This window comes from Tamandua tetradactyla, chromosome 15, assembly GCF_023851605.1.
Source record: "Tamandua tetradactyla isolate mTamTet1 chromosome 15, mTamTet1.pri, whole genome shotgun sequence".
Taxonomy (NCBI): domain Eukaryota; kingdom Metazoa; phylum Chordata; class Mammalia; order Pilosa; family Myrmecophagidae; genus Tamandua; species Tamandua tetradactyla.
In genome coordinates, this window is record NC_135341.1 from 40,283,597 (window position 1) to 40,311,088 (window position 27,492).

The window sequence follows — 27,492 nt, forward strand, 5'->3', positions numbered from 1 at the left end:
GAAGGGAAAAGGAGGAGAAAAACTAATGGAGGAAATAATCACTGGAAATTCCCCAACTCTTATGAAAGACTCCAAATAGACGTACTCCAAGACACTTACTAATCAGAATGTCAGAGGTCAAAGAGAAAGAGAATCTTGAAAGCAGCAAGAGGAAAGCAATCCATCACATACAAGGGAAGCCCAATAAGACTATGCGTAGATTTCTCAGCAGAAACCATGGAGGTGAGAAGACGGTGAAATGATATATTTAAATTATTAAAAGAGAAAAACTGCCAATCAAGAATTCTATATCCAGCAAAATTGTCCTTCAAAAATGAGGGAGAAATTAAAACATTTTCAGACAAAAAATCACTGAGAGAATTTGTGACCAAGAGACCAGCTCTGCAAGAAATACTAAAAGGGAGCACTAGAGACAGATACGAAAAGACAGAAGAGAGAGGTGTGGAGAAAAGTGTAGAAAGGAAGATTATGAGTAAAGGTAAAAAGAAGGAAAATTAGATATGACATAATATCCAAAGGGCAAAATGGTAGAAGAAAATACTACCCGTGCAGTAATTACACTGAATGTTAATGGATTAAACTGCCCAATCAAAAGACATAAACTGGCAGAATGGATTAAAAAACAGGACACATCTATATGCTGTCTCTGCTCAAAGGACATGAGGGCAAGGACACAGACGGACATTTGCACACCAATGTTTATAGCAGCATTGTTTACAATTACCAAGAAAGGAAACAGCCAAAATGTCCATCAACAGATGGGTGGCTAAACAAACTGTGGCATATACATATGATGAAATATACAGCTGTAAGACAGAATGAAGTTTTGAAGTATGTAATAACATGGATGAACCTTAAGGACATTATGCTGAGTGAGATTAGCCAAAAACAAAAGGACAAATACTGTATGGTCTCACTGATATGAACTGACATTAGTGAATAAACTTGGAATATTTCGTTGGTAACAGAGATCATCAGGAGATAGAAATAGGGTAAGATATTGGGTAATTGGAGCTGAAGGGATACAGACTGTGCAACAGGACTGAATATAAAAACTCAGAAATGGACAGCACAATACTACCTAACTGTAATACAATTATATGAAAACACGGAATGAAGCTGAATGGGAAAATGATAGAGTGAGGAGGGCTGGGGGCATAAATGAAATCACAAAGAAAGATAGATGATAAAGATTGAGATGGTATAATCTAGGAATGCCTAGTGTGTATAATGATATTGACTAAATGTACAAGCTTAAAAAATGTTTTTGCATGAGGAAGAACAAAGGAATGTCATTACTGCAGTGTGCTGAAAATAGATGGTAATTAATATTTTAGAATTTCAACTTATGTGTGAGACTAAAGCAAATAATGTTTATTTGGTACAAAATTTATATTTTGACTAGTGCATTTTCCTAATATAACTTATGTAGATTGTTGGTTGAACAACATAAGTACACGGAACCTTAGGTAGGACATGAGATTTTGTTGGTTTGTCCAGAGTGATGCCCCAATGGATCCCAGAGTGATTTGATCAGTGAGTGGAACAGTATTTGCAAAGTCCCCTTCGGGGAATGGTGAGAACAGGGGAAAATTCAACCTCCCCAAGTTGAATCCTTGATATTCTCACAAGCAGTGTGGACAACCAAAGCTATAGGCTGGGCCCCCAGTCTTGGGGTTTGTTCATATGAAACTTAACCCCACCAAGTATAGGTCAAGCCTACTTAAAATTAGGCCTAAGTGTCACACCCAAGAGAACCTCTTTTGTTGCTCAGATGTGGCCTCTGTCTCCAGCCAATACAACAAGCAAACTCACCACCCTCCCCCTGTCTACGTGGGACATGACTCCAGGGGTGTGGACCTTCCTGGCAACGTGGGACAGAAATCCTAGAATGAGCTGAGACTCAGTATCAAGGAATTGAGAAAAACTATAGAATGAGCTGAAACCCAGCATCAAGGGATTGAGAAAACCTTCACGACCAAAAGGGGGTACGAAGGAAATGAGACAAAGTGTCAATGGCTGAGAGATTCCAAACAGAGTTGAGAGGTTATCCTGGAGGTTGTTCTTGCACGATAAGTAGATATCACTACTTATTGTAAGTGATATACAATAAGGAACTGCCTGAAAATGTGGAGCTGTGTTCCAGTAGCCATGTTTCTTGATGATGATGTATAATGATATAGCTTTCACAATGTGACTGTGTGATTGTGAAAATCTTGTGTCTGATGCTCCTTTTATCTACCTTGTCAACAGACGAGTAGAACATATGGAATAAAAATAAATAACGGGAAAAAAGATGTGATATCCTTCATATATAAAGAAAATGTAGCTTAACAACAAAAGAACAAGCAACCCAATTATAAATGGGCAAAAGTTTGAACAGATATTTTTCCAAAGGGCAAGTACAAATGACTAGCAAGTACATGAAGAGATGTTCAGCTTCATTAGCTATAAGGGAAATGCAAATCAAAACCACAATAAGATGCCACCTCACACCTGTAAGAATGGCTGATATTAAATAAAGAGGAAACTACAAATGTTGGAGAGGATTTGGAGAAACTGGGACACTTGTACACTGCTGATGGGAATGTGTAATGGTACAGTTGCTATGGAAGACAATTTAGCGGTTCCTTAGAAAACTAAGTATTGATTTGCCCTGTGACTTGGCAATACCACTACTTGGTATATACACGAAGAGCTGAAAGCAGTGACATGAACAGACATTTGCACACCGATGTTCATAGTGACACTATTCACAACTGTCAAAAGATGGAAACTATCCAAGTGCCCATCAACAGATGAGTGGATAAACAAAATGTGGTGTATACATACAATGGAATATTATGCAGCAATAAGAAGAAATGATGTCCTGAAGCGTATGACAACATAGGTGCACCTTTTTGACAACATGAATGAACCTAGAGGATATCTTGCTGAATGAAATAAGCCAGACACAAAAGGATAGTTAGTGTATGATTTCCGTATTACAACTCTGGTAAAGAGAGCAAAATCTGTACTCATATATGGAAATGAACCAGATGTTGCGTCTCTAGAGCTAGAAAATGCAAATGACTTCACAAGCATTGGCTTCCATATGTTTTACATTTTTAATCTTGACCATTCATAATAAGGATTCTATATAAAAGAAACAATTTAATAAAAATAAATATGTGAATTTATAATCCCACACTAGTATTTTTCTCTACCCAAGAGAGTTAGGTAAATTTAAAGGTTCATAACCAGTTAAAGTTGCTCCAATTTTAGTGAATTTCAACCTCCACACCCCCCAAAAAAAAGAAATGGCCCTGCCTCCAATATACTGTCTTTGTATGTTTCATTTTCTCAAATGGCAAGGAATTTGTATTTCAAGTGCCTACTTTGTATATGTAAGCAATAGTTCTGATTTTCTAATTTTGAAAGTTTACGAATATTAATAAAGTATTCAACACCTTAGAACATGCATGACATAATTTTTATGTATTGAATATATTTGCTGTTTTACTAGTTCCTGGTTTGAAACTGATTACATATTCAGCCAAGACAAAATTGGGATGCAGTATTTCCTCATCAATGCAATTATTGCCCATTATTCTTTAGTGTGTTCACTTTCTGTCTGTGAAAGGGTATATTGTTCCAGATGTGTGATGTCATAAGTAAATCAATGCAAACACAAAACTAAAGATAAATGGTGAATTACATGTGATCTATAAACAATCAACTTGTTTGAATCATTTACAAGTTTATAGAGCTTTGAGCATATTTCGGGACCATAGCTACTAGTGTTTCCTAGGAGCTGTACTACTCTTCAAAGCCATTGCCTGGTATTTAATTTAAGTAATTGCTGAGAGAGTTATGCTTTGTAGGTGCTGGGTCTGATCCAAGTAACACAGAGGACAAATCTGCACTCACCTCTCCTGTAATTTCATGAAGAATTAAAGAATTAAAGAGTAAGCAAAAGCTGCTATGTGCAAGGACCAAAATGTTCAGGATAAAAGATGAGTAGACATTTACTAAAGAGTGCCAAAAAAACAAATGCAAAATTATTTTAGTGTTCTCCCCCCATCGTTAGTTACGCAAAAGTTTTAAATCTGAAGGCTTTTGTTTGTACTTAAAAGACCTACTCAATGGCTATTAACTTTTTCTGATGACAGGTTGTTTGAAGAACCTTAGAGAACTCAATGTGAGTTTCAACCATCTGGTGAGCATTCCTCCAGAACTGGGAGACTGTGAAAATCTGGAGAAGCTGGATTTTTCTGGAAATCTAGAATTAACCGAGCTCCCTTTTGAAGTAAGAAATATCATTTACTTTTATTTGGGTAATTACACTTAAGTGTTGGAAAACATGGGGCAGAAGCTTAAAAGATGAATCTATCTTTATTATGTCACATTATTCCAGCACTTTAGGCACTCTATTCAAGTTATTGTAAGATTCTTTAAAAATATTCCTACATTAGGCCAGGGCCTAAATTTTAAGTTCAGACTATCAAAGGAAAACTAGGCGTAACATCTTATTTTCATGCAAGATATTTTTATTTAATGTAATTTAATGTATGATGCCTGTTGTCTGCAAGGCATATCCCATTTTCTTTTCCTTCTTTCTTTTTTAGCGTGGGCAGGCACCGGAATTGAACCCAGGTCTTCGGCATGGCAGGCGAGAACTCTGCCTGTTGAGCCACCGTGGCCCACCCCTATTTTTTAAATTGGGTTGTCTCTCTTCTTACTGCATTGGAAGTGTTCTTTATGTATCTTTAATACAAGCCACTAATCAGATATACTGTTCGCAAATATTTTCTCCCAGTTTATCACATGATTTTTCATTTTTTAATATCGTTTTCTGAAGCACAAAGATTTTAAATTTTGATGTTCAGTTTATCAATTTTTCTTTTAGGCATTTCTATATAAATTTTAGGATCAGCTTGGCAATTTTTATAAAAATCCTGCTAGAATTTTCTTAAGGATTACACTGGATTTATAGATCAATTTGTAGAGAATTTCTTGTCAATATTGAGTCCTTCTGCTCTGAATATGAAATGTTTCTCTGTTTATTTAGATCTTTTTATTTTTAACAATGTTTAGTAGTTGTCAGTGTACAACTTATTTAGTTAAATTTAATTCTAAGTATTTTATTTTCTGATACTGTTTTATAATTGTTTCATCATTTCACTTTCAGATAGTTCATTAGCTATTAGGTAGAAGAAAACTGATATTTTTACATTGATCTCATATCCTGTAATTTTGCTAAACTTCTTTATTCTAGGTTTTTCTGTATGAATTCCTTTGGATCACAAATGAAGACTGCGAATAAAGACACTTTCACTTGTTCCTTTCTAATCTGGAGGACTTGAACTTTCTTTCCTTCTTTATCTTTTTTTCTTTTCCTCCCCTTGCTCCCTCCCCGTTGCATTAAATAGAATCTCCAGTACACTCTGAATTGAAGTGGCAAAATGCAGATCCTTGCTTTATCTGACTTTACCATTAAGTACGATGTTACCTGTGGTTTTTTTTGTTGATGCCCTTTATCAGGTTGAGAAAGTTTCTTTGTATTACTAGTTTGGTGAGAGTTTTTTCTATGAAGGGTAATGGATTTCGTTAGTGTTTTTCTGCACTTATTTTAAAATCACGTGGTTTTTAACCCTTTATTTTATTAAGATGGTGTACCGCATTAACTGATTTTCAGATGCTAAACCAACCTTGCATCCTTGAAATAAATTCCACTTGGTAATAGTGTATAAACCTTATATGTTTCAGGATTTGATTTCCTAAAATTTTGTTATGAATTTTTTGTGTTTTTGTTTATGAGGGACATTGGTTTGTAGTTTTCTTATAATGTCTTTTTCTGGCCTTGGTATCAGGCTTTTGGTATCTGGCTTTGGTCTCAGAAAAGTTGGGAAGTGTTCTTGCCTCTATTTTCTGAAGGAATTTGTGAAAGATTGGAACTGTTTGCTAGAACTTACCAGTAAAGTCATTTCTACCTGGGCTTATCTTTATGGGAACATTTTAAATTAGTAATTCAATTTCTTAACTTGTAATAGATCTATTTAGATTTTCTATTTTGTTATCAAATCATTTTCAGTAATTTTTGTCCTTCTAGGAATTTATCCATTTTAATTAAGCTGTCTAAGTTGTTGGCATAAAGTTTTTCATAATTTTTAAAATAATCCTTTAAATTTTTGTTAGGCAGTGAACCCTCTTTTATTCCTGAGTTTTTCTTGATCTGTCTAACCATAGTTTTTCCGGTTTTGTTGATCTTTTCATACATCCTATTTTTGGTTTCATTGGATTTTCTGTAATCGATTTTTCTTTTTTACTTCATTGATTATTAGTTCCTTACTTCTGCTTGCTTTGGGTTTAGCTTTTCTAGTTTCTTAAGTGGGGAGCTTAGTATACTGATTTGGCTCTTCTTTTGTGATGCAAACATCTAGAGCTATAAATTTCTAAGTGCAAATTTTTCCTACTCTCATACATTTTTTTTTTTTTTGGCATGGGCAGGCACCGGGAATCGAACCCAGGTCTCTGGCATGGCAGGCGAGAACTCTGCCTGCTGATCCACTGTGGCCCGCCCTACTCTCATACATTTTGTTATGTTATTTTTATGTTTTCACTCAATTCAAAATATTTCTCATTTTCCTTGTTCTTTCTTTCTTGGTCCATGAGTTATTTAGAACTGTTTAATTTCAGAATATTTGAAGATTTACCCTAATTTAATTCCAGCCATAAATGAAGAACAACTTTGAGTTCAAAGCTTTTAAATTTACTGAGACTTCTTTTTTGACCTAGTAGATAGTCTAGTCTAGTCCATGGGTGATTGGAAAGAATGTATATTCTTTCGTTGGTTGAGTGTTTTATAGTTATCTATTAGGTCTAGTTGATTTAGAGTTTTGTTGAAGTTTTATATTATTGCTAATTTTCTGTCTGTTACTAAGAACTTGATATTGAAATATCTAGCTGTAATTGTTGAATTGTCTTTGTCCTCTTAACTCTATCAGTATTTGCTTTAGGTATTTTCAGTTATTATATTCATATACATTTATTATTCCTATATCTTTCTAATGCATTGACCCTTTTATCATTGTGAAATATCCCTCTTCATCGCTAATATATCTTGTTTTAAACTCTGTTTTTTCTTATTTTTATATGACTACCCCAGCTCTTTCATGATTGTGCTTTACTTTATATATCTTCTTCATCCTCTTACTTTTAACCTATTTATATCTTTGAATTTAAGTTGTGTCTTTTATAGACAGCCTGTAGCGGGATCTTAGATTTTTTTTCCCCTTCTTCTCTGCTTTCTTTAATGTTAAAATTTTTTTTTTTAGTGTACCATTTTATTTCTTCTGTTGAAATTTTTGCAACTTTTTTAAAGTTATTTTCTTTGTGTTATTTTAGGGATTACAATATGCCTTTTAATTTGTCATAGTCTACTTTAGATTAATTAATATTAACTTAATTCTAGTAAAATATATAAACATTGCTCAAATATATTTCCATTCTCTCTCCTTTCCTTTGTGCTATTATCATATATATCATAAACTCAAAAATATAGTACAGTAATTACAGCTTCACACAATCTTATATCTTTTTAAAAAATTAGAAGAAGAAATTGAAAAGTATTTATATAGTTTTTTATATTAACCCACATGTTTACCATTCCCTGTGTTTTTTATTTATTGCTGTTGGCTCTTGTTACCCTCTTTTGTCATTTCCTTTCAGCCTGAAGGATTTCGTATTTTTTTTTTAAGGCAGGTGTGCTAGCCAAAGAATCCCATAGTCTTTTTTTTTTTTCAATCTTAGAATGTCTGTATTTCACCTTCGTTTTTGAAGGATGGTATTGCTCACTGTAGAATTCTTGTTAGCAGTTTGTTTTTTTCTTCCCGCACTTTGAATATGTCATTCCACTGCCTCTGGCCTCTATTGCTTCTGATGAGAAGTGCTGATGTGCTCTATGTGTGTTACGCCCAGTGTGGTTTTCCACTTGAATCCAGTGTGTGGAGTAATGTTTTCTTTTCGTTAAATTTGGGAAGATTTTTGACCATTATTTCTTCAAATTCTACCCCCTTCCCCCATTTCTGGGACTTCCATTATGTTGGTATACTTGATGCTTCCGGCAGGTCTCTGAAGCCCTGCTCATTTTTTTAAAATCTTTTTTTCTCTTTGTTGTCTAGATTAAATAAAATTATGTTGATACATCTTTGTTCTACCATTTCAGACCTGCCATTGGACCATTCTAGTGAATTTTACATTTCTCTTATTTTATACTTCACCTCCAGTATTTTACTTAAAAAAATGAATTTTAAGTTTTAAAAAATTTATATATTGTTATAGAGAATCTCTATTTGTTGATTCATCATATAAGTTACATTTTTTGAATGCTGTGTAATATGTTGCTGTGAAGTGCACATTTTTGATAATATATTTCGGCAACTCTGGGTTCTGATATTTTTCCCTTGAAGATTATTGCTGTTGCTGTTTATTTATTTCTTAGTATAGTAACTTGCCTAGGCTAGATTGGTAAAAAGTTTCCCCTATGCTGAGGCCACTGATGTCTCTGGTTAATTTTTTTTTCCACTCTTGTTTTTAATTTTAAGCCTGATTTCCTAGGGAATCACCCCTGTGTCAGTGTGGTCTGGTGGTCTGCCAAAGACTGGACAGAGGCTGTGCTCAAATACCCTGAGTCAGTAACGCTCCCGCCTTTTCCGATATATCCATGGAGGGTAGGAGAGTCTGTGCAAAATTGAGGCCACTTTCAGGTCCGCCTTGGGTTGCATTTTTTGCCTGGCCTTTTGGAGCCTTCAATGCACGAGTGCACAGCCGCAGGGCTGGCTGGTAGTGTGAGAACAGCTTGTGTCCGCTCCTGTCTGGGCAGCTTATCCGGGAATGTGATTGCGCCAACCATGACCACAACCGCAGGCTGAACAGTTGTCCCTCCCCCTCTCTCTTGCCTCTGAAATGTCTTTTCCACCTACAGTGCTTCTGGGTGTGAGCATTGCCTACCATTCCAAATTGAGTGAGCCCCCTTTGACCACATCAGAGAGGCCCCCTGCCCTGCTGAAGTAGAACCTCCATGCCCTGAGATGGGGGGTGATGGAAGCAGACCCAGGGCACAAAGCCAGCAGTTTTTCAGGCATAAATACTTCTCAGATTGTTGTGTGCCTTTGGGTAACTTTCAAAATGCTGAAATTCCTGTTTTTGTTAATTCTGTCCCAGTTTTAAGTTGCTTTTTAGGGAGAGGATTTGTCTGTCTCCTCACATAGCCATAGCTGGACATCTCTGCTTCCCTTCTATTCTCATGGCACTCAGAATTGTACTTTACAGCCGACAGATGCCGTATTCAAGTGCTTCAGTGGCTCCCAAGGCTCTTAAATAAAACCCAGTGTCTTTCCCACCAGGTCCCCCAGCATCCAACCTCCTTGCTCACTGTTTCAGCCACTGCTACAACCTGCCACTTCTCAGATATGCCACACATACATTTGCCTCAGGACCTTTGCACTTGCTGTTCCCTCAGACATTTACATGGATCACCCCTTCTCTTAATCCAAGCCTTAGCTTAGTGCTCCGTTCAAGAGGAGCAATATAAGTTAGTGGTTTAGGCTTATGGACTCGAGCCAGAAGGCCTGGATTTTAGTCCCAACTGTTGTACTTTCTAGCAGCATGACCCTGGGTAGGTTTCTTAGTGATTATTTAAGTTGTATACTTAGCTCATAGGCTTGTAGGGAGGATTAAATGAACTAATTGTTATAAAGTGCTTCAAACAAAACCTTACTCATAGAACACCATCTAACAAATAGTAAACCCTTTGGAAATATTACTAACCTACCTAGAATAATCCCCATGCCTCCACCCGACCCCCTGTTTTTTTGTTTTTTTTTTTTGTATGGGCAGGCACCTGCAAATGAACCCAGGTCTCCGGCATGGCCGTTGAGAACTCTGCCACTGAGCCACTATGGCCAGTCCCCCCTGCCCTCCTCTGTATTTCTTCATAGCACATATATTTTATTTGATATCACTTTGGTTTATTGTTGTCCCCTCAATGAGAGCAGGGCTGTGCTTTATACACTTATATCCTCAGATCTCAGAGAGTACTTTGCACAAGCAGGCAATTGCTAAATATTTGTTGAATGAATGAATGGATATGGGAATGTTAGTTGGAATTTACAGTTCGAACAACCTATATTGCATCCTCCTGTTTACAGGATGTACTGATTTCTTATTACCTAGCATTTCTAATCTAACCTTTAAGATCTAGTATTATGCTTACATATTTCAAACTCACCTTTTGCCAGCTCCAGCACCTCAGTCCATTTTGAATCTTCTGGTTTAATCAGACTGTCTCTACAGAGAGCTTCCTCACACTTCCAGCTCCTTTTTGTATCTTCTCATATGCTAAAATTTGCCTTGTCTCCATGAGTATGTTTCTGATACAGAGAATGGACATGATCCTGATTCAAAATTCAAATAAACATCAAGTAGAATGAATGCCTTATAGAGGGTTATGTGAAGGAACAACTAGGAATATTGGAGACAAAGGTAATATAAGGAAACTGCCCTAACAATATATATATTCTTGTGTAAATGAGTGTTCTCTTTACTTTGTCAGGTTTTGATCTATACAACATCAGAATTTTCAAGCCAATGTAATTACTGTTCAAAAGGGTTTGAGTACTGATTGCTTTTACTTTACCCTTGATGAAACTAGCTAGTGGGAAAATAACTTTTGTATCTAAGTAATTTCTCTCCTTGCTAGTTTGATGCTACTATTTGTCCTTATTTTAATTTTCAGAAATCTTACCTCATTTCCATTAAATATCCCCAGTAAATTATTTTATAGTCTAAAACTCCATAGCTTCTATATTTATTATAAAAATAGGAAAGAAGAAAGGAAGAATACTGATTGTAATTCAGTCCTGATTTTCCTGCTGATCTGATAATGCTGGCAACACAGAAAACCCTAGGCTGAATTACAGGCACCCAAAATATCTCTCCTGACTGATTATTCACCCTTTCAGCACTGTCTCCACCTTCATTTTTCTAAATTCAAAGCAAGAGCAAAATTAGAATGTGTCTATTTGATTGCTTCTGTCTCATTAAAGCAAATTGGGTGATATGGAATTGGGTTTTTATCTTTAATTAAAAGCATAAGTCTACTACTTTTTCCTCTGGATTTCAGTAATACTTCCTATTAACTCAACTGGCCCCAAATTTCGTAACAATTTTGAAAAAGTATTTAAAGAAACATCTCAGATTTTATTCATGTAATCTTAAAATAAGTTAATAAAAGATAGTAGTTAAAACCTCCTTCTTTGCTTCAGTAGTAACTTCCAAATTTACATAACTAAATCCAAGCATGAGATACTTTTCCTGTTTTATTTGATATTTACAGATTTGCATTTGAGATAAAAATGTGCTTCTTCGTGTATATTCTTCATTTACCATGTTAAAAACAAAAATTATGAGCATAAAAGATAAACCATAGAGATTTCAAGACATTTGTCATGTCACTTTATGAACCCAAACATCGGTCTCCTTAAGATTTTTAAAATTTATTAATGTAGCCCCTGCCAAATCACTCTTTCCTTCAAGGCTTGCTCTTTCTATTTTTTTTTTTTGTGACTTTGCACATGTTTTCCCCACTGGAGTTTCCCTCCCCATTTTTCCACCTTCCCAGGAATCTCAGGACACAGGTTGTAGACTCTATTCTCTATAAAATCTTCCTGACCCCTCACCCTCACCCCACTGCCACAATAGATACACTAGTTACATCTTTCTCTGCGTTACCTAACATTGCAAATTGGAAGATTCTTCACATTAGTTGCTACTGCATAAAACTGTATTGCTTATTTATGCAGGAATAAATTTCTTGAGGGTGGCCACAATGTGCTATTTATGTTAGCATCATAGCCTGTAGCATAATTAATGACACATCGTAGGTGCTCAAAAATACATACTATACTGATCTGGATCTATTCATAGAAAAGCCTCCTTTGGGGGAGAAACATCATTTTTGAAATTACTCATCTAAGGGTGCACAGGTAGTTCAGTGATAGAATTCTCGCTTACCATGCAGGAGACCTGGGTTCAATTCCTGACCCATGCACTCCAAAAAAAAAAAAAAAAAATCAACAAATGGTGCTGCAATAACGATATTCATGGAAAAGAATGAAATGTGACCCTCCCCCCACTGCAAAGCATACAAAACAAAAGTCTATTGTTTTCCCTTTTCTAGCAATGAGCAAACAAGTAAAAAAAAAAAGTATTAGTCTAATACCTCCCATTCTTATAAAAATTAATTGGAATATTTTGTTATTCCTTTCTAGCTAAGTAATTTGAAGCGAGTGACATTCGTAGATATCTCAGCAAACAAGTTTTCCAGTGTCCCCATCTGTGTCCTGCGAATGTCTAGTTTGCAATGGTTGGATATCAGCAGCAATAACCTGAATGACCTGCCACAAGATATAGACAGGTAGCTACCTGCATTCTGAAGGAGAGGTACAGGAGTTACTTACTGGCCCCTTAGACACGTAGCCTTTTAAACGTGCAGAACACGCGTATGTTCTTTGAAACTAATTTTCTTTGTTTTTCAAGGGTCCGTTTTTCCAGTTCGTTTTGTTCTTTATAGAATAAGACCATTTCCAGTTATTCTCACACGCCTGCATGTATATGTGCATTTGAACTCATCTTCATTGCATTGGTGATCCTTAATTTGCTTTCGTCCTCAGCTGAATGATGCTATTAACTTTCCTTTCTCTCCACCAAAATAGAAGAGTAAATTTATTACATACAGGAGAGAAACATGCCACTATGTTTAGAGTATCAGTGAGGGAAGTTTTTATTAGTTTTGTCAATCGGTTTGAATATAATCTTTCAAACAAGTTCATACGCGTAGTGAGGTTTTCAAATTATATATATCCTTGTAGCTATTTCAGCTTTAAATAACAATTATTGCACTGAATCATGTAAGATTCAGTCATTCATTTATTTGTTCATTCCACAAATGGTATTCGGCTTCAATACCCTAATATTGGTCCAGATGGTGGGCTGGGTTTAAAGTGATATCTGAAACGAATTCTCTGGCCTTCTGGAACCCACAGTCTGCTTTCTAAACTAGCATATATAAACTCTCCCAACACAGAGGTCAAAATGGTTTAGGCCTGAATGCTGTCTCCTAAGACTTGTCTCTACTCCTGGAGCAGCCATGTGTCAGTGCTTTCAAGGTTTATGAGACAAAGTGGGAATTGTTTTGGTTTGAAACATGGGAGAACTTTGGAAAATATTTGGGTGATAGTCAAGATTTTGCAAATAATAGAGGAAAAAAAACAGGAGGATATCACTGAGTTAGAATAAAATGGAAAATAGAATAAGACATGTCTAGAGGGTATTTTGCTCATTTCTTTTTCACTGTAGGTTTCTTCCTAAAGGTAGATAATTTAACAGGAGAATAACTGGGCTTTCAAAATGTCCAAGGGGAAATATATCGCCAGAATCTGTTTACTCTTACGATTTCTTTCTAGTGCCCCGTTAACCCTTAGGAATGTAGGGGATGGTTTAGAAGGAGAGATACAAGGATTTTTGAGGCCACACCTCAAAATGTACTGTGCAGTTTGCTTATCCTGCTGATGCGTCTGTGTCTTCATAAGCTCTGGAGATTAAGTCAATAAAAACTTTAAAAAGTGTGCTGCTTGGCATGATTTATTCATTCATTCCGTTTTTAAGGTGAGATTGTTCTCCTAAGGGGCATGCCTGTGAATAAGCTGAGTAGGAACGTCCTATTGGAATTTCTTTGTAACTGTGTTGGCTTTCTTAGTTGTGAAGCCAAGTGTTTGTATTGTCATCCCTTTGATTTCTTCTTAGACTTGAAGAACTGCAGGCCTTTCTGTTGTATAAAAACAAGCTGACCTATCTCCCTTACACCTTGCTCAACCTGAAGAAGCTTACCTTGATCGTCGTCAGTGGGGACCATTTGGTGGAGGTCCCCACTGCCCTTTGTGACTCGTCCACACCAGTAAAGTAAGTCGAGACCCTGAGACAGCGGGGCGGGGGCAGGAGCCCGGTGACTGTCTTAGGAACTGGGTCAGATTGGCCTCTGACTTGGAGAATCTGATCTCGGTTCATAGAAGTACAGATGATGTTTTATGTGATTTTGAAGTTTTTGGCAAATGACATGGGGAAGAGAGGGTTTCTGAGATGTTACTTCCTGTCACGTTCCTGAGGCCTCTGGTCTGTTAACTCAGCATTCCCATCACCCTAATGGTCTAAAAGGCCAGCCTGGAGGGGTCAGTGGCTGTTGAATGAATCCTGCTGGTTGCCTCACCTTTTTGGGGGGTTTCTTTTAAGGGTACCTGGAAAATATCCCAAACTAAGAAAAACCATCCATGCAAATGCCATACAGACAGACTTCAATCTGGAGTGAGGAATTGATTGGGCCTTCTTCCCTCTGAGGTGGAATTGAAAAGATCCAATTCCACCCTTCTTTAAGCTGACTCTGAGGCAGCCGACAATTCCCAGAAGCATATCCTGTTAGAATTTGGGGCCTTAGGGCTTCTGCCATCACCTCTGTCCTGAGATCATTTGGGTCCATCCGTAGCAGCTTGGATCCCTCCTGGGAATCCTCTAGTGAGAGCCACACCCTTAATGTGTCCTGAGAACCATCTGCCTCGAATGCCAGTTGCTAGTTGAACCCTCTGAGGAGATATTTCCCTAATACTCAGGTTTCTTGTGGCAAATGCTTACTGTCATTATAAAGTTATATGTTTATCTTCTGGGGCCTGTAATAAGACTCAAATAAAAGAGGTTTAAGTACTGGAAAGAGAGAAACCAAATTCATTCCTATCCGAGTGCATGACTAATAGGGGTGTAAGATCTCTCCTCTCCTCTCCCTCATCCTACCTCTTCCACTGGAATGGGTCTTCCCTTGGCCTTGGTTGTCTCCTGGAATGTTGTGTGGATAAGAAGAGTCCCGTTGGGAGGAGGGATGGCTGGACCCCCACTTAGGACCCCTTCCATATCAGGTACCAGGAGAGGCTTGGCAACCTTGTTCCCAGGAACAGAGAAGAACTGCTGCTCAGGGTAAAACTGTGACTCATGTACCGGTAATTAAAGTAACTTCAAATGATATATTGTAGAACTTGGAAATCTAAAGAGAACCAAATTAAAACTCTTTGAATTAGTAATGTTCAATAAAAAAGACTAGTTGCAAGTTTGCATAAAAATTTAATAATTTACTGATTTATTAGAAATGATCGGTAGAAAAGTTAGGGGAAAATGATGTTAAAATATAAAATTTCTAGGAAAAATCTTAGAGAAAAATAGTTCTCTGATTTAAAGGAAACTAAAAAGTATTCCTGGAAGATTATATGGAGATCTTGATTGTGTGGGAAAGCATGCTGTGTCTTTTCTGGATGGAAAGACTGCAAAGCTGTGACTCTTTCCAAAAATTATATTTAAGTGTAATATGATTCCACTCATAATTCCAATGGAATTTCATTTTGGAACTTGAAAAACTGATTTGAAAGGATATCTCTGAAAGGAAAAAAGCTAAGAATAGCAATGATAATTTTATAAAAACAAGAGTAATGTGACATAACTTGCCTTACACAGAATTGGAATGCAAGAAGTGTAATGGGTCAAAATGATGTTTGAACTGGACCATGGTTTGCAGATAAATTATTGAAGTAGAATAGCTAGTCCTGACATAGATCGAAATGCATGATATAGGGATTTTCATAAGCCAGTGGGGCGGTTATGAATGATTTAATACTGTATTGAGGAAATTAGCAAGTAAGAAAAAGATAAAGCCTGTTCTTCACTTTATAGTATAAACAAGAAGAAATCCAGATCAAGCCAAAAAATAAACAGAAAAAGAAACAACAAAAAGAATAAGAAACACCATGGTAGCGATGGTGGGTTGACCAAGTGTTCACACCTATGCTTCCTCAGACCCCATTAAAATGAGAGGAAAAGAATAAAAAGATATATAAATTCACAATGATGGAGACAGTGGGGGAAAGTCATTATAGGAGATTTTCATATGAACAGACAACTCCTCTCCATCCCCAACTTCCTTCCTGATTCCAACCATCAGAGCACCCAGCAGCCAGCAGTCTTAAGTCTCAGACCAAAAGCTTGAGGTTTCCTCTAGGAAAGCTCTAGAGAAAAAAACCCTGCTTTTGTGTTTGGAGATTCCCCACGGGCTGGCTAGCTCCCTCAGTGATGCCCACAGTCAGGCTGACCCTTGGCAAGCTGGTCCCCATACACAAGCTATTGGCAACCTTTTGTCACCTCATTCTCAAATATGAATGCATCACTGGCCTTACCAAATAATTGAAAAAAGTTGTCTATATGGGACAGTGGTCAAGATGAACGAATATATAATGCAAAGCTAGATAATTTAGGGTGGGGGAGGGGGGAAATGATAAAATATCCCTCAATAACTATTTAAGAGAAATTTGAGAAAATATTGCGTGCTTTAAACAACAAAATGATGGGAAAATACCTAATAAAGAACAAGTAGGAACTCTTGGTGATAGCAAAACAAACAACGAAAAAACAAACAAAAATAAAAGCAAACCAAAATAACAACAGCAACAAATCCTGAATGGAAAATTTGGAGGATAAAATTGAGCAAACTCCCAGAAAGAAGAATAAAAGGAGAGGGAGGGAAAGAGGAAGGGGAAAGAGAGAGAGGAGGGAAAGGGAAGGAGAAGAGATGAGAGAGATTGACATTCAACCAAGGAAATTCAAAATATGCTTAATCATGGATAAAAGATACAAGGGGTTTTATTTACTAATTTTGTGGCTTCCTGTGATCTGCATTCATTTCAAAGTAAGAAATTTAGGAATATATAAGCTTAATAGGAATCCCAAAAAGAGAGCAGTCAGAGAAATTTTCAGCAAAAATAACATAAAATCGTTTTCCAGAACTGAAGCAAACCATTCTCTAGTATAGATCAAAAAGCCTTGTGGAGTACCCTGCAAAATGGGAAAAAAAGCCACACTTAGCATATCATGAACTTTTAGTACATTAAGCTTTAGAAGGAGCCCCCAAAAGCATCAAGAAAGAAAGTATAAGTCACCTATAAGGTAACAGGTATCAGATTGGCATCAGGCCACTATGATAACACTGGCTTCTGGAAGATGATGGAGTGGAGTTCAGCCTAGAATTCTATACGTGGTCAACCCACCAATCCAGAGTGAAGTAAAATATATACATTTTCAGATATATAGAGACTTAGAAAATTTGCCTCTGACCCTTTCCTAGAAGGTATTGAGGATGTGCTTCCCTGAAACAAAGGAATAAACCAAGAAAGAGGAAAACAGAAGATGTAGGAAATAGTGGAACTGCCCCAGGACAGCTGGGCAGGAGAGTGCTCCCAGGGCCACTTAGCAGTAATTCAGAGAGCAACCCTTGAAGACTGAGCAGGAGAACAGGGAGTCCTGGGAGTGAGGGCTCTGGGGAGAGAGGAGAGGCAGAGAACATGCTTGGAGGGAGAATTTTAAGATATGAATGCTATGAGAAAAACAAATAGAGCAGCAGAAAGGCAAATAAAAACACTTAGAAAAATTTTTAAAAATCTGTATAGACAAAAGAAATGTAGTCCTCAGATACTTTGAAGAGAACGGTCTTTGCATTGCCACAAAAATACAAATATTATGTATTGATTTTTTTCAAGTTTAGAACTAAGCTGCCGAGAAGATTAGAAAATTTAAATAGAGCGCAGATTAGAATGGGCCTTCTATTGACCTTAACGATATAAAGGTTCAAAGCTTGTGTTGTGCTTTGAAATACACCCAAAAGCAAGATGGCTTGGCGGATAGCTAGTAGAGTGTGTTGATGAATGGCTGTGTGATAAAGCAAGTGTGAAATGCCAGTGTTAAACGTGGAATCTAGGTTGTTGGTATGTGGCTGTTTACTGCAGTTTTTTTTTTTTCCAAATTTGATGAATGTTTGAAAACTTTCAATGTAAAATTTTGAAAAATGGAAGAATAGATAAACATCCGGAGGTGGGAAGTTTGGAGAATGGAGAGGAGGAAAGCGATACCGTCCCTTGTTGAATATTAAACTGCTTGTCTGAAGGTAAAACCTATTTCTAACGGAGTAAGTGAAAATAGTGATAGGACCATTGTGAGTGGACAGAGTAGAGATGGAGTAAAGAGGTGAAATTTTATACACTATTGCCAGAAGCCAACAGATGTTTAAAATTGGTAAGGTAAGAGACCAGCAGTACAAGCTCAAAGAAGTAGAAGAAATTGCCTCTGGGATTTCAGGGTAGCCAAGGGGTAGGCTGGGAGGTTACTGCTTTAAAAAAGTATTTTGACAGTTTGAATTTTAAAATATGCACAGTGATTACTTTGATTTAAAAAGTTAAAAGATGATAAAATAGAGGTATATCTCTTATTTTTAAATAGGGAAGAATAATAAACAAATTCAATGAAGAAAATCACAAAGGAAAAGTTGAATAGATTTGTCTACGTAAAGCAAAACCTTTTTTTTTTTTTTTGACTTTCTCCATATTCAGATGTTAAATAAATTGAAAGGAAAGTGAACCTTTAAATATGCACACACGTATATACAAATATGAAAGCTAGGCGGCTCATATTCTCCTTACATACAAAACTCCTTTACAATGCTAGCATCCCAAGACAACAGGACCTATAATTGCAAAGACTATTCGAGAGATTTCCTATTTTCAATTAAAATAATTAGTCCATTCTTCACATCAAAGCATCTTTTTTTTTTTTTTCATGGGCAGGCACCGGGAATTGAACCGGGTCCTCGTCATGGCAGGCAGGAATTCTGCCACTGAGCCACTATCGCACAGCCCCAAAGCATCTTTTCAAAATTGTGAAGTTGGAAGATCAAATGCTACTTTAATGTCACTTCTTTAAATTCTTTTTTCATAACAATTTTAAAGAGCTTTTCTGTGGGATTTTCTCTGAATCCTTTTAAAGTTTGAGGTCACTAAATGGGACTAATTTCAAACATAGATAGCATGCAATTTTAAGGATGTGCCTGGCAGAAAATGTCATCATCCCCTGTGCAGCCTCTTGTCTTCTGTCCATGGTAGGTTGCTCTCCCTTCCTCATTAAGGGGAAGGCTTAGCCTTAAAATTGACTCCATAATGCTGCTGGTTTCTCTGTGGAGTTCCTCTGGTAACACTAATATTTTATGGTCAACTATGGCTTTGAAGGATTTGACTTTCAAGGATAAATCTGAAGTTGAGATTTAGTACCATGAAGGTTCTGATAAAAATGTGGTATTTCTCACACTTTCTTGAACAGATTTGTAAGCCTTAAGGACAATCCTATTGATAATTCCCAGTGTCAAGCTGGTGATGACGTGATAGAAAGTGAACAGGACCGCCAACATTTTGATAAAGAATTTATGAAAGCCTATATTGAAGATCTTAAAGAAAGAGGTGGGTCACTCTTATTTAAAATGAATGTATTATACATGCAACATAGCTATAAGTCACATTGTCAAAAATTCAGTTGGCTAGATGGAAGATTATTTAACTTTATACACCATTCTTCCCTTTACCACAAAAAAATCATGACTCATTTCCTTAAAATATCAAACTTCCCCAGAGCACTTGGATGTTTGATACATTTCAATAATTGGCAGAGGCTGGAAAACCTACATTTAAAATGTGAGGGTGGTCCTGTTAACTGTGGGTGAGTTTCTAAAATAATCTTTGCAAAGCAGTATTCCAAGTTAATGGGAAAATGATTCAATTTTAGAAATCCATTTGAATTCAACTTTTGAAAAGATGTTGTCTTACATAAACCAAGGTACACCTGGATTAAAAAAAAAAATCACAAAAGGAAAACCACGAGATGGCAGATTGGTAAACAGATCCATTTAGTTTTGGTTTCCTTAGGGTGGTGATAATACAGAGGTGCACGAGGGGTCAAAGTACTTCCGGAGAGGGTGGGGAAGGGGCTTTTTCCCTGTTTTCAAAGGAGAGGAGCAATTGGATGTGCTCTGGAAGCCCGGAGTCCCTTTCCTGTCAAAAGCACATGCACAGCAAAAAGGCATAATAGGTCTTTGTTCTACGAACCGCCGTCTCCTCTCTGTGTGTGGATACCTGAAAATTATTGCTTAATATTTCAGTTCCTTTAAGCATTTTTTGTTTTTTGTTTTTTGGTAAGCTAGGTGCAGCTCTGACAGAAAGAGACATGTCATTTTGTGGGTTTAGGGACGAGGCAGCATCAGCCCCTGTGCCTCTCGAGCTGAGCCTCTGCCAGCAGTTTCTCTCAACCACCCTCAGAAAATGTGCACTTGAGCATGTTTCTTCCCTGTTAGTAGCTGTCTGAAGGTGTTGAGTTAACATTCAGATATTCTGAGGTTTCAATGAAATTAATGAAAAATACCATTTGGGAAATTAAAAAAAAAAATTCAATTAAGTTAAAATGTATGTGAAGCATGAAGCTGAAAAAAAATTTATTTGTCAAAATCTATCTTTGGGCTGCAAAGTTTTCCTCTTGCAAAAAACTGTATTGTTGTATTTTATCTATTTATTCATAATTATACTTCAGAACTATTATGTAAAAATCCAAGAAGTTATTAGATGCTAGACATTAAGTTTTGGATCTTTGTGGCCGACAAAAAAATCATTTGCTTTTAAAAGTTAAAACTTAGAAGTTGCTTTTAATTTTAAACTTTAATGATGATAGATTTTAACTTTATTCACTTATTTCTAGATAAATGTGATAATTCTATCCTTCATATATTTATATTGGATTGAACCAAATGGTATTAATATTTGGCTGGCTTTGACCTACAAGAATGGCAGTTTCTTATGACTTAACCTATAGGGGATGGCATGTGCTTTCAGTCTTTTAAAAATTTGTTTTCGTTTTTTTTTCTTCATCATGGTGTCATACCTCTTTTCCCTCCCTCCTCATAAGACTAATGTCTGAGTTAGTCTATGGCCATCAGAGAAAATGGCAGATTTAGTCAGAACACATAAGGTCATTTAAGACTGATGAAGAAGCAAAGCCCTCTGGAGGTTCCCAAACTTTAGTTGGAGGCCCCACCACAGCATCTCTGGCTCAGCAGGTCTTGGGTGGGTCCCGAGAATTGGCATTTCTGACAAGTTCTCAGGTGAAGCTGATGATGATGGTCTGAGAACCACACTTTGAGAAGCACTGTTCTTTGTCAAAGAACATCCTTTGACAAAATTTGGCTTTGACGGGAGAGAGAGTGAGCAGTAACTCAGGAGTAAGGCTGAGGGAAGTTTTACATAATAAAATTGTACTTGGTTCAGGAACTTCCCAAGCTTTTCTTGTGGACCATACCCCTTTCCACCTGGTGTCCACAGCACCGAGTCCTTGTCCATCTTCTCTTTTGTCAACTTTTTATTACTATAGGATGATATGGTTTCCACGATCTTGATGTGGCTGTGTGGGTTTGTGTTTCAGGTTAGTTGGAAAGCTTACAAAAGAACAAGAGTAAATGATTTGTCTCTTTTATTTTATTTTTTTATGATTTGTTTCTAAATGATTCATTTCTTTTTTTTAAATTTATTTATTAATTAAAAAATTTAACAACAAATGAACAAAGGCATTAACATATGATCATTCCATTCTACATATGTAAATCAGTAATTCACAATATCAGCACATAGTTGCATATTCATCATCATGATCATTTCTTGGAACATTTGCATCAATTCAGAAAAAGAAATAAAAAGACAACAGAAAAAGAAATAAAATGAAAACAGAAAAAAAAATTATACATACCATACCCCTTACCACTCCCTTTCATTGATCACTAGTATTTCAATCTTAAATGATTCATTTCTAAAGCTTAACTACAAATTTATGGTGACTGACTTAATGGTGATAAAGGCATTACCTCTACCCTTAAAAAATGAAGTGGCAATAGTTTATGTATTGGCATAGGCTATGGCATGTATTTACATTTCATAATAAAGTGGTTGTGTATATTTTTCCCCTTTCTTACAGAATCTGTTCCCAGCTATACCACGAAAGTATCTTTCAGCCTTCAACTTTAATATCATCCAGCAGAGGATGGCAAAATCAGTCCTGTGGAGCTGCTATGGGTCATGTTGCATACAAGAATGATGGCTTGTGCCTAAGGACAAAATCTAGAAATCACTGTCATAGTTGTTAGAAAATATTATTTTCGAATTTCAGATATATGAATACCTCCCTCCATAGACTGGAGACTTGATTAATGGATTTATATATTGATATTTTCAGGTTCATTTGAATACACATGTTTCCAAATATTGCACATCTGATATTTTAGAAAATGTATTATTTTTTAAGATGTTCATTTAAAGACCAAATTTTGAAGTTGATTGTATTGTTTTCAGAAGTAAAAGGATAAGAGGGGGGATATGAAAAGAGCATTTATATTGGACAAGTCAAATGAGAGTTTTATTTTGTTATTTTGAAAGAGTTTTCATGCATTATTTTACTAAGAAAAATTTTCTTTAGTTTATACAAACTGCTATTTTCTATTGTTTTTAAGTTATATTTTAGGAAGTGTAGGCTCCCTTTGAAGCACTCAGGAGAGACTTTAGAAATAAACCAGACCTTGAAGGTGGTAAGAGGGGCTAGAAGGTCTGCCCATGCTTTGCTCACAAGATGCTTGGAAGCTGTGTTGGTAGCCCTGATTGAGAAAGTGGGGTCCGGCTGGCCACAGGAAGCCCTGAAGGGTCTGCATGGATAGTCATCCCATGCAGAGTGAATCTTCAGGGGTTTTGGAACCCACTCCAGAGCGAAGAGCAGAGGTGATGCCCACAAGGCTCCCTCCTTCAGAGTTCACCTTCCCGGGGTGGCCATGTAGAGCGACAGCGGGGAGGACTGGTGCCCGCTGAGGGTGAGCCCCCAGCAGAGCTTCCTCACAGTACCACAGGAGAGCCATGCACCTGGCAAAGGTGACACGCTCCAGAGGAAGCCCACAGGGATGTGCGTTACATGGGCAAGAGTGGATTCCTTCCAGGTTCTGGTCTCTTCCATCACAGTGTAGGCTTTGGAGGAATTATACCAATATCCCTATTTTTATACCATTTGTCTTCGGCCAAAATAAACAAGATTGCAACAGATTGTCTGGAAGATAAGCTTTAGCAAGTAGCGTTTTGTGATTAAGAAGGAAACATATGAAAACTGTCATATGTGTATCTGACTTCTACATGGTCTACCCCAGTGCTGCCCAGCAGACCTTCCTGCAGTGAGGAACTGCTCCGAATCTGTGCCAGCAAATACACATGTAGTTCTTGAGTACTTAATGGTGGCTGGTGTGTCCGAAGAACCAAACTTTAAATTTTATTTAACTTTATTAAATTTAAATTTAAATAACCACAGGTAGCTGCTATATTGGACAGAATTGGACAGAATTGGACAGAATTGAACTGTCAGCACCCTGCTGGCTGTGCCACACTGTTGGTCAGAAAGAGAGATGCATGTTCCCACCTCCAGGGCACAGCAGCCCTAGTTTGCAGGTGTTGGTGGTCACCAGCAAAGTAAGATTCACAGAAGCATTGGATGGAAAGGCGTGTTAATTACCTAGAGAAGAGACAGAACGAGGCCAGCTCCGCCAGCTTCCCCTAGGGCTCACACCCACAGTTGCAACAAAAGGAACGTGGTTTAGCCAGACTCCGCTGTGTCCAGTGAGAGTTTAAATATGCTCTGGACGATAGGGGAAGGAATGTGGGCACATCCTCATCTGCTGGGGGGTGTGTTTTATCTATAGGCACTCACGAGATGGGAGCCAGCCACATTCATCATCTCTCTTAAGAACCAGGCTTAATGGTTAACTCTTAAGAACCAAGGTTTATCCATGGGTCACGGGGAAATGTCGTGGGCTGACTTCAGACCGTCCCCTCCCACAGACAGCACAGGTGCAGCCAGTTGGATTTTTTAGAAGTTAATCTGGAGTAGACATGAAGGGTGAGTTTTATTTTTTCTTGCCTAAAGAACCAGTCTGTGCCCAGAGGCATGCACTTAAAAAGGGTTGCTATTGTGCAAGGGTAGTTCAGTGGTAGAATTATCGCCTGCCAAACCATGCACTCCACCCCCCCCAATCAATAAATAAATGGTGCTGCTATAACAGGATAGTCACATGGAAAAAAAAATGAAATGTGACCCCCATCATTCAGCATACAAAAACACCCCAATATTTTAGTTTTTTTGGGGGGGAGGGTGCTTAATCATAATTCCAAAGTTTTTATCCTAGCAAATGTAAAACAGGCAGAACACTCTATAAACCACTGGTTTATAGCAATCAGTAGAGGATTGCTTTAAGTTAAAAACAAACTTTATAAGTAGGTTAAGAGTTAAAAAGAGCAGGAAAATGCTAAATCACTTTGATTGAATCTTTTTTTCCTTCTTTTTATCACATAGTATAACATATACACGCAGCAAAGAAATAAAGAAGCAATAGTTTTCAAAGCACTCTTCAACAAGTAGTTACAGAGCAGATCCCAGAGTTTGTCATGGGCTCCCATACGATCCTTTCAGATTTTTCCTTCTAGCTGCTCCAGAGTATAGTAGGCTAGAAGAAATATAATTTTTTATCATCACATTTTTTTTTTTGTGAAAATTAATGTGTACACAAGAAAGCAATAAAGTTCAAAGCACAGCACAACAATTAGTTAGAACAGATTTCAGTGTTTGGCTGGGTTACAATTCCACAATTTTAGGTTTTTACGTCTAGCTGCTCTAAGATACTGGAGACTAAAAGAAATATCAATATAATGATTCAGCAATCATACTCGTTTGTTAAACCCTATCTTCTCTGTATAACTCCATCATCACCTTGGATCTTTTTTTTTTTTTTTTTTTTAAATACATGGGCAGGCACCAGGAAACGAACCCGGGTCCTCTGGCAGGGCAGGCAAGCATTCTTGCCTGCTGAGCCACCGTGGCCCACCCCACCTTGGATCTTTTAATTGAATCTTAATTGTGTTTTTTTAACATTTAAAAATATGTAAGTATAGATGATGGTGGAATTATACAGAGAAGGTAGGATTTAACAAATGAATATGAATGGTGAATCAATAAATTGATATCTCTTTTAGTCTCCAATATCTTAGAGCAACTAGAAGCAAAAACCTAAAATTGTGGAATTGTAACCCATGCCAATCTCTGAAATATGTTCTACAACTAATTGTGGTGCTGTGCTTTGAAATTTATTGCTTTTTTTTATATATGTCATTTTTCACACACACACACAAAAAAAGTCGATTGTGATGATAAAAAATTCTTTAAGCCTTCTAGCCTACTATATTCTGGAGCAGCTAGAAAGAAAAATATGAAAGGATCGTATGGCAGCCCATGACAAACTCTGGTATCTGCCCTGTAACTGCTTGTTGAAGAGTGCTTTGAAAACTATTGCTTCTTTATTTCTTTGCTGTGTGTGTATGTTATACTATACAATAGAAAAGTAAAAAAAAAAAATGTAGTTATAATGTATTAGTTGTATTACTTGAATGAATTTGGAATTTTATTTCATGCTGAGTGTATGTTTATAGGCAAATCGGAAAATATATCCAAAAATGGGAAATGTGGGTTTTCACACAAATTGACTATGCATAATTCATTTAAGTTTTATTTCATTGTCATCAGTTTTTTGTACAAAAATCCTGTCCTAGTTTTACTACATATAAATAAATGAAAAAATATTGCATTAATATATAATTAATTTAATGTTACATAATACCCACAAACAAATATATCTTTAAAATATGCTTTTAGAAATACTATTTTTTAATGTATTCATATAAATGTAAAAATGAATAAAGGTTCTAAAGTAGAATACGAATCACTGTGGAAATATATAGATTTGAAAATTGTAATTGCAAGTTTTACATGATATATATTAATTGATACATAATTTGGAAAAGTAATTTAATTAATAGAATATATGTATGAACATTAAAGCAATAAGATGAAAGAATGCAATATAATTCTTAGGAGAAAAATAATTCTCTGTCCCCAAGGCTTTTTATTATAATATCAATTTTTCATATCTTGAAAATCAAGGAACTAGGACACATAGATGAAGTCATTGGATAGTGCATTTTTGTTAATAGAAGACTTACACCAGGTTTCTTGATTCTAGTTTTAATATTTTTTTCCAGAATCCTTTTAATTTTGATGAGTTTGTCTGCTCCTCTTATCCACCTGTCTCCTTGTTACAAATCTTAGAGAGTGAGTTGATGTCATAAAGTAATAAGTAAAATCCTTACTCTCATATTTGTACCAGTTTGAATTGTGAACTGATCCAATATGTTTCTACCAAAAGAGACAGAGAGAGCCTTATAATTCTAATGACTGAATGTAGTAGGAGGTGGGCCTCTCTTCCTTTTCTGTATGAAAGGACCCAGCATTCTCTTAACTCTCACTTTGCTTTAGAGATGTCATCTTTCAGAGGACTTGACTGTTCTTTACCTGTTTGGTGACTTACTTAAAACAGACAATCACATGATATTCAGATTTTTTTAATTTCAAAAGGAAAAGGGAGGCCGGGCCATGGTGGTTCAGCAGGCAGAGTTCTCACCTGCCATGCTGGAGACCCGGATTGGATTCCCGGTGCCTGCCCATGCAAAAAAAAGGAAAAGGTTGGGGGGACAGGGATGTCCAAGGTCTTCCTTATTTTTTAGTTACATTGTATAACTGAAGGAATAAAAGTCAGGGATAATACATGGGGATAGAAATTAGTCATAGCAGATAAAGCTGTAAGCATAGCACACACACACAAGACAGGGCCAAAGCATCATCTATCAAGGCACAAATAAAGGGAAAAAAGTTTAGCAAAATGACCATTTGGGGTGCCCACCAAGCACCGTTTCAGAGTGGGATGGGACAACTGCAAACAGCTCCAGAAATCAGGTTACTCTTTTCCCCTTTCTGCCCATTTTTGTTCTTTTCTGCCTCAACTCACCTTGCTACTGCTGAGTTGGAAAGAAATAGAAAATTTAGATCTTTTGAGGTATTGTTTTGTGGTATATGCTTATTTTGTAGTGTATATATATATATATATATATATATATATATATATAAATCTGATATATATATATCAGATTTATTTATTTATTTATTGGATGGGCAGGCACCAGGAATAGAACCTGGGTCTCTGGCATGGCAGGCGGGGACTCTGTCTGCTAAGCCACTATCGCCCGCCCCAGATTGATTTTTAAAACTTGGGAAATAAAGTCTAAACTTGAAAATGGTCCTGAACTGCAATGTCATTAGGTGGCTCAAGTGTTTCCCTTAGAGTATTTAGCTATATCTTCAGAATGAAAAATGTAGATGCTTAAGACATTTTATTGCAATCATAGGTGAAGCAAATTATAGCTGGGTATGGACCCTTAGCACCACTCATAATTTTTAGAAAAGGCCATGAGAAAAGATTAATTTTAGAAAGAAACCAAGGAAATCCAGTTAGTAGTCTGCAGTGTGTTTTGTCCAGAGAAGATACCAAAAAGAGAACACCCCATCACTTTTCATTGCTTAGTGCTATTCCAG

At 36.8% G+C, this 27,492-nt stretch overlaps 1 protein-coding gene across 2 annotated transcripts in view; it reads left to right on the plus strand.

Annotated features, from left to right (window-relative positions):
• Nucleotides 1-25,786, plus strand: part of LRRC2 (leucine rich repeat containing 2) — a 60,494-nt gene extending 34,708 nt beyond the window's left edge. For both annotated transcript variants that reach the window (XM_077129547.1, XM_077129548.1), the window contains exons 5-9: nucleotides 4,152-4,288; nucleotides 12,312-12,457; nucleotides 13,846-14,001; nucleotides 19,273-19,409; nucleotides 21,961-25,786. In XM_077129547.1, the coding sequence (XP_076985662.1) occupies nucleotides 4,152-4,288; nucleotides 12,312-12,457; nucleotides 13,846-14,001; nucleotides 19,273-19,409; nucleotides 21,961-22,010 (626 nt within the window). In that variant the 3' untranslated portion in view covers nucleotides 22,011-25,786. The remainder of the gene's footprint in view (nucleotides 1-4,151; nucleotides 4,289-12,311; nucleotides 12,458-13,845; nucleotides 14,002-19,272; nucleotides 19,410-21,960) is intronic.
• Nucleotides 25,787-27,492: the final 1,706 nt, after the last annotated feature.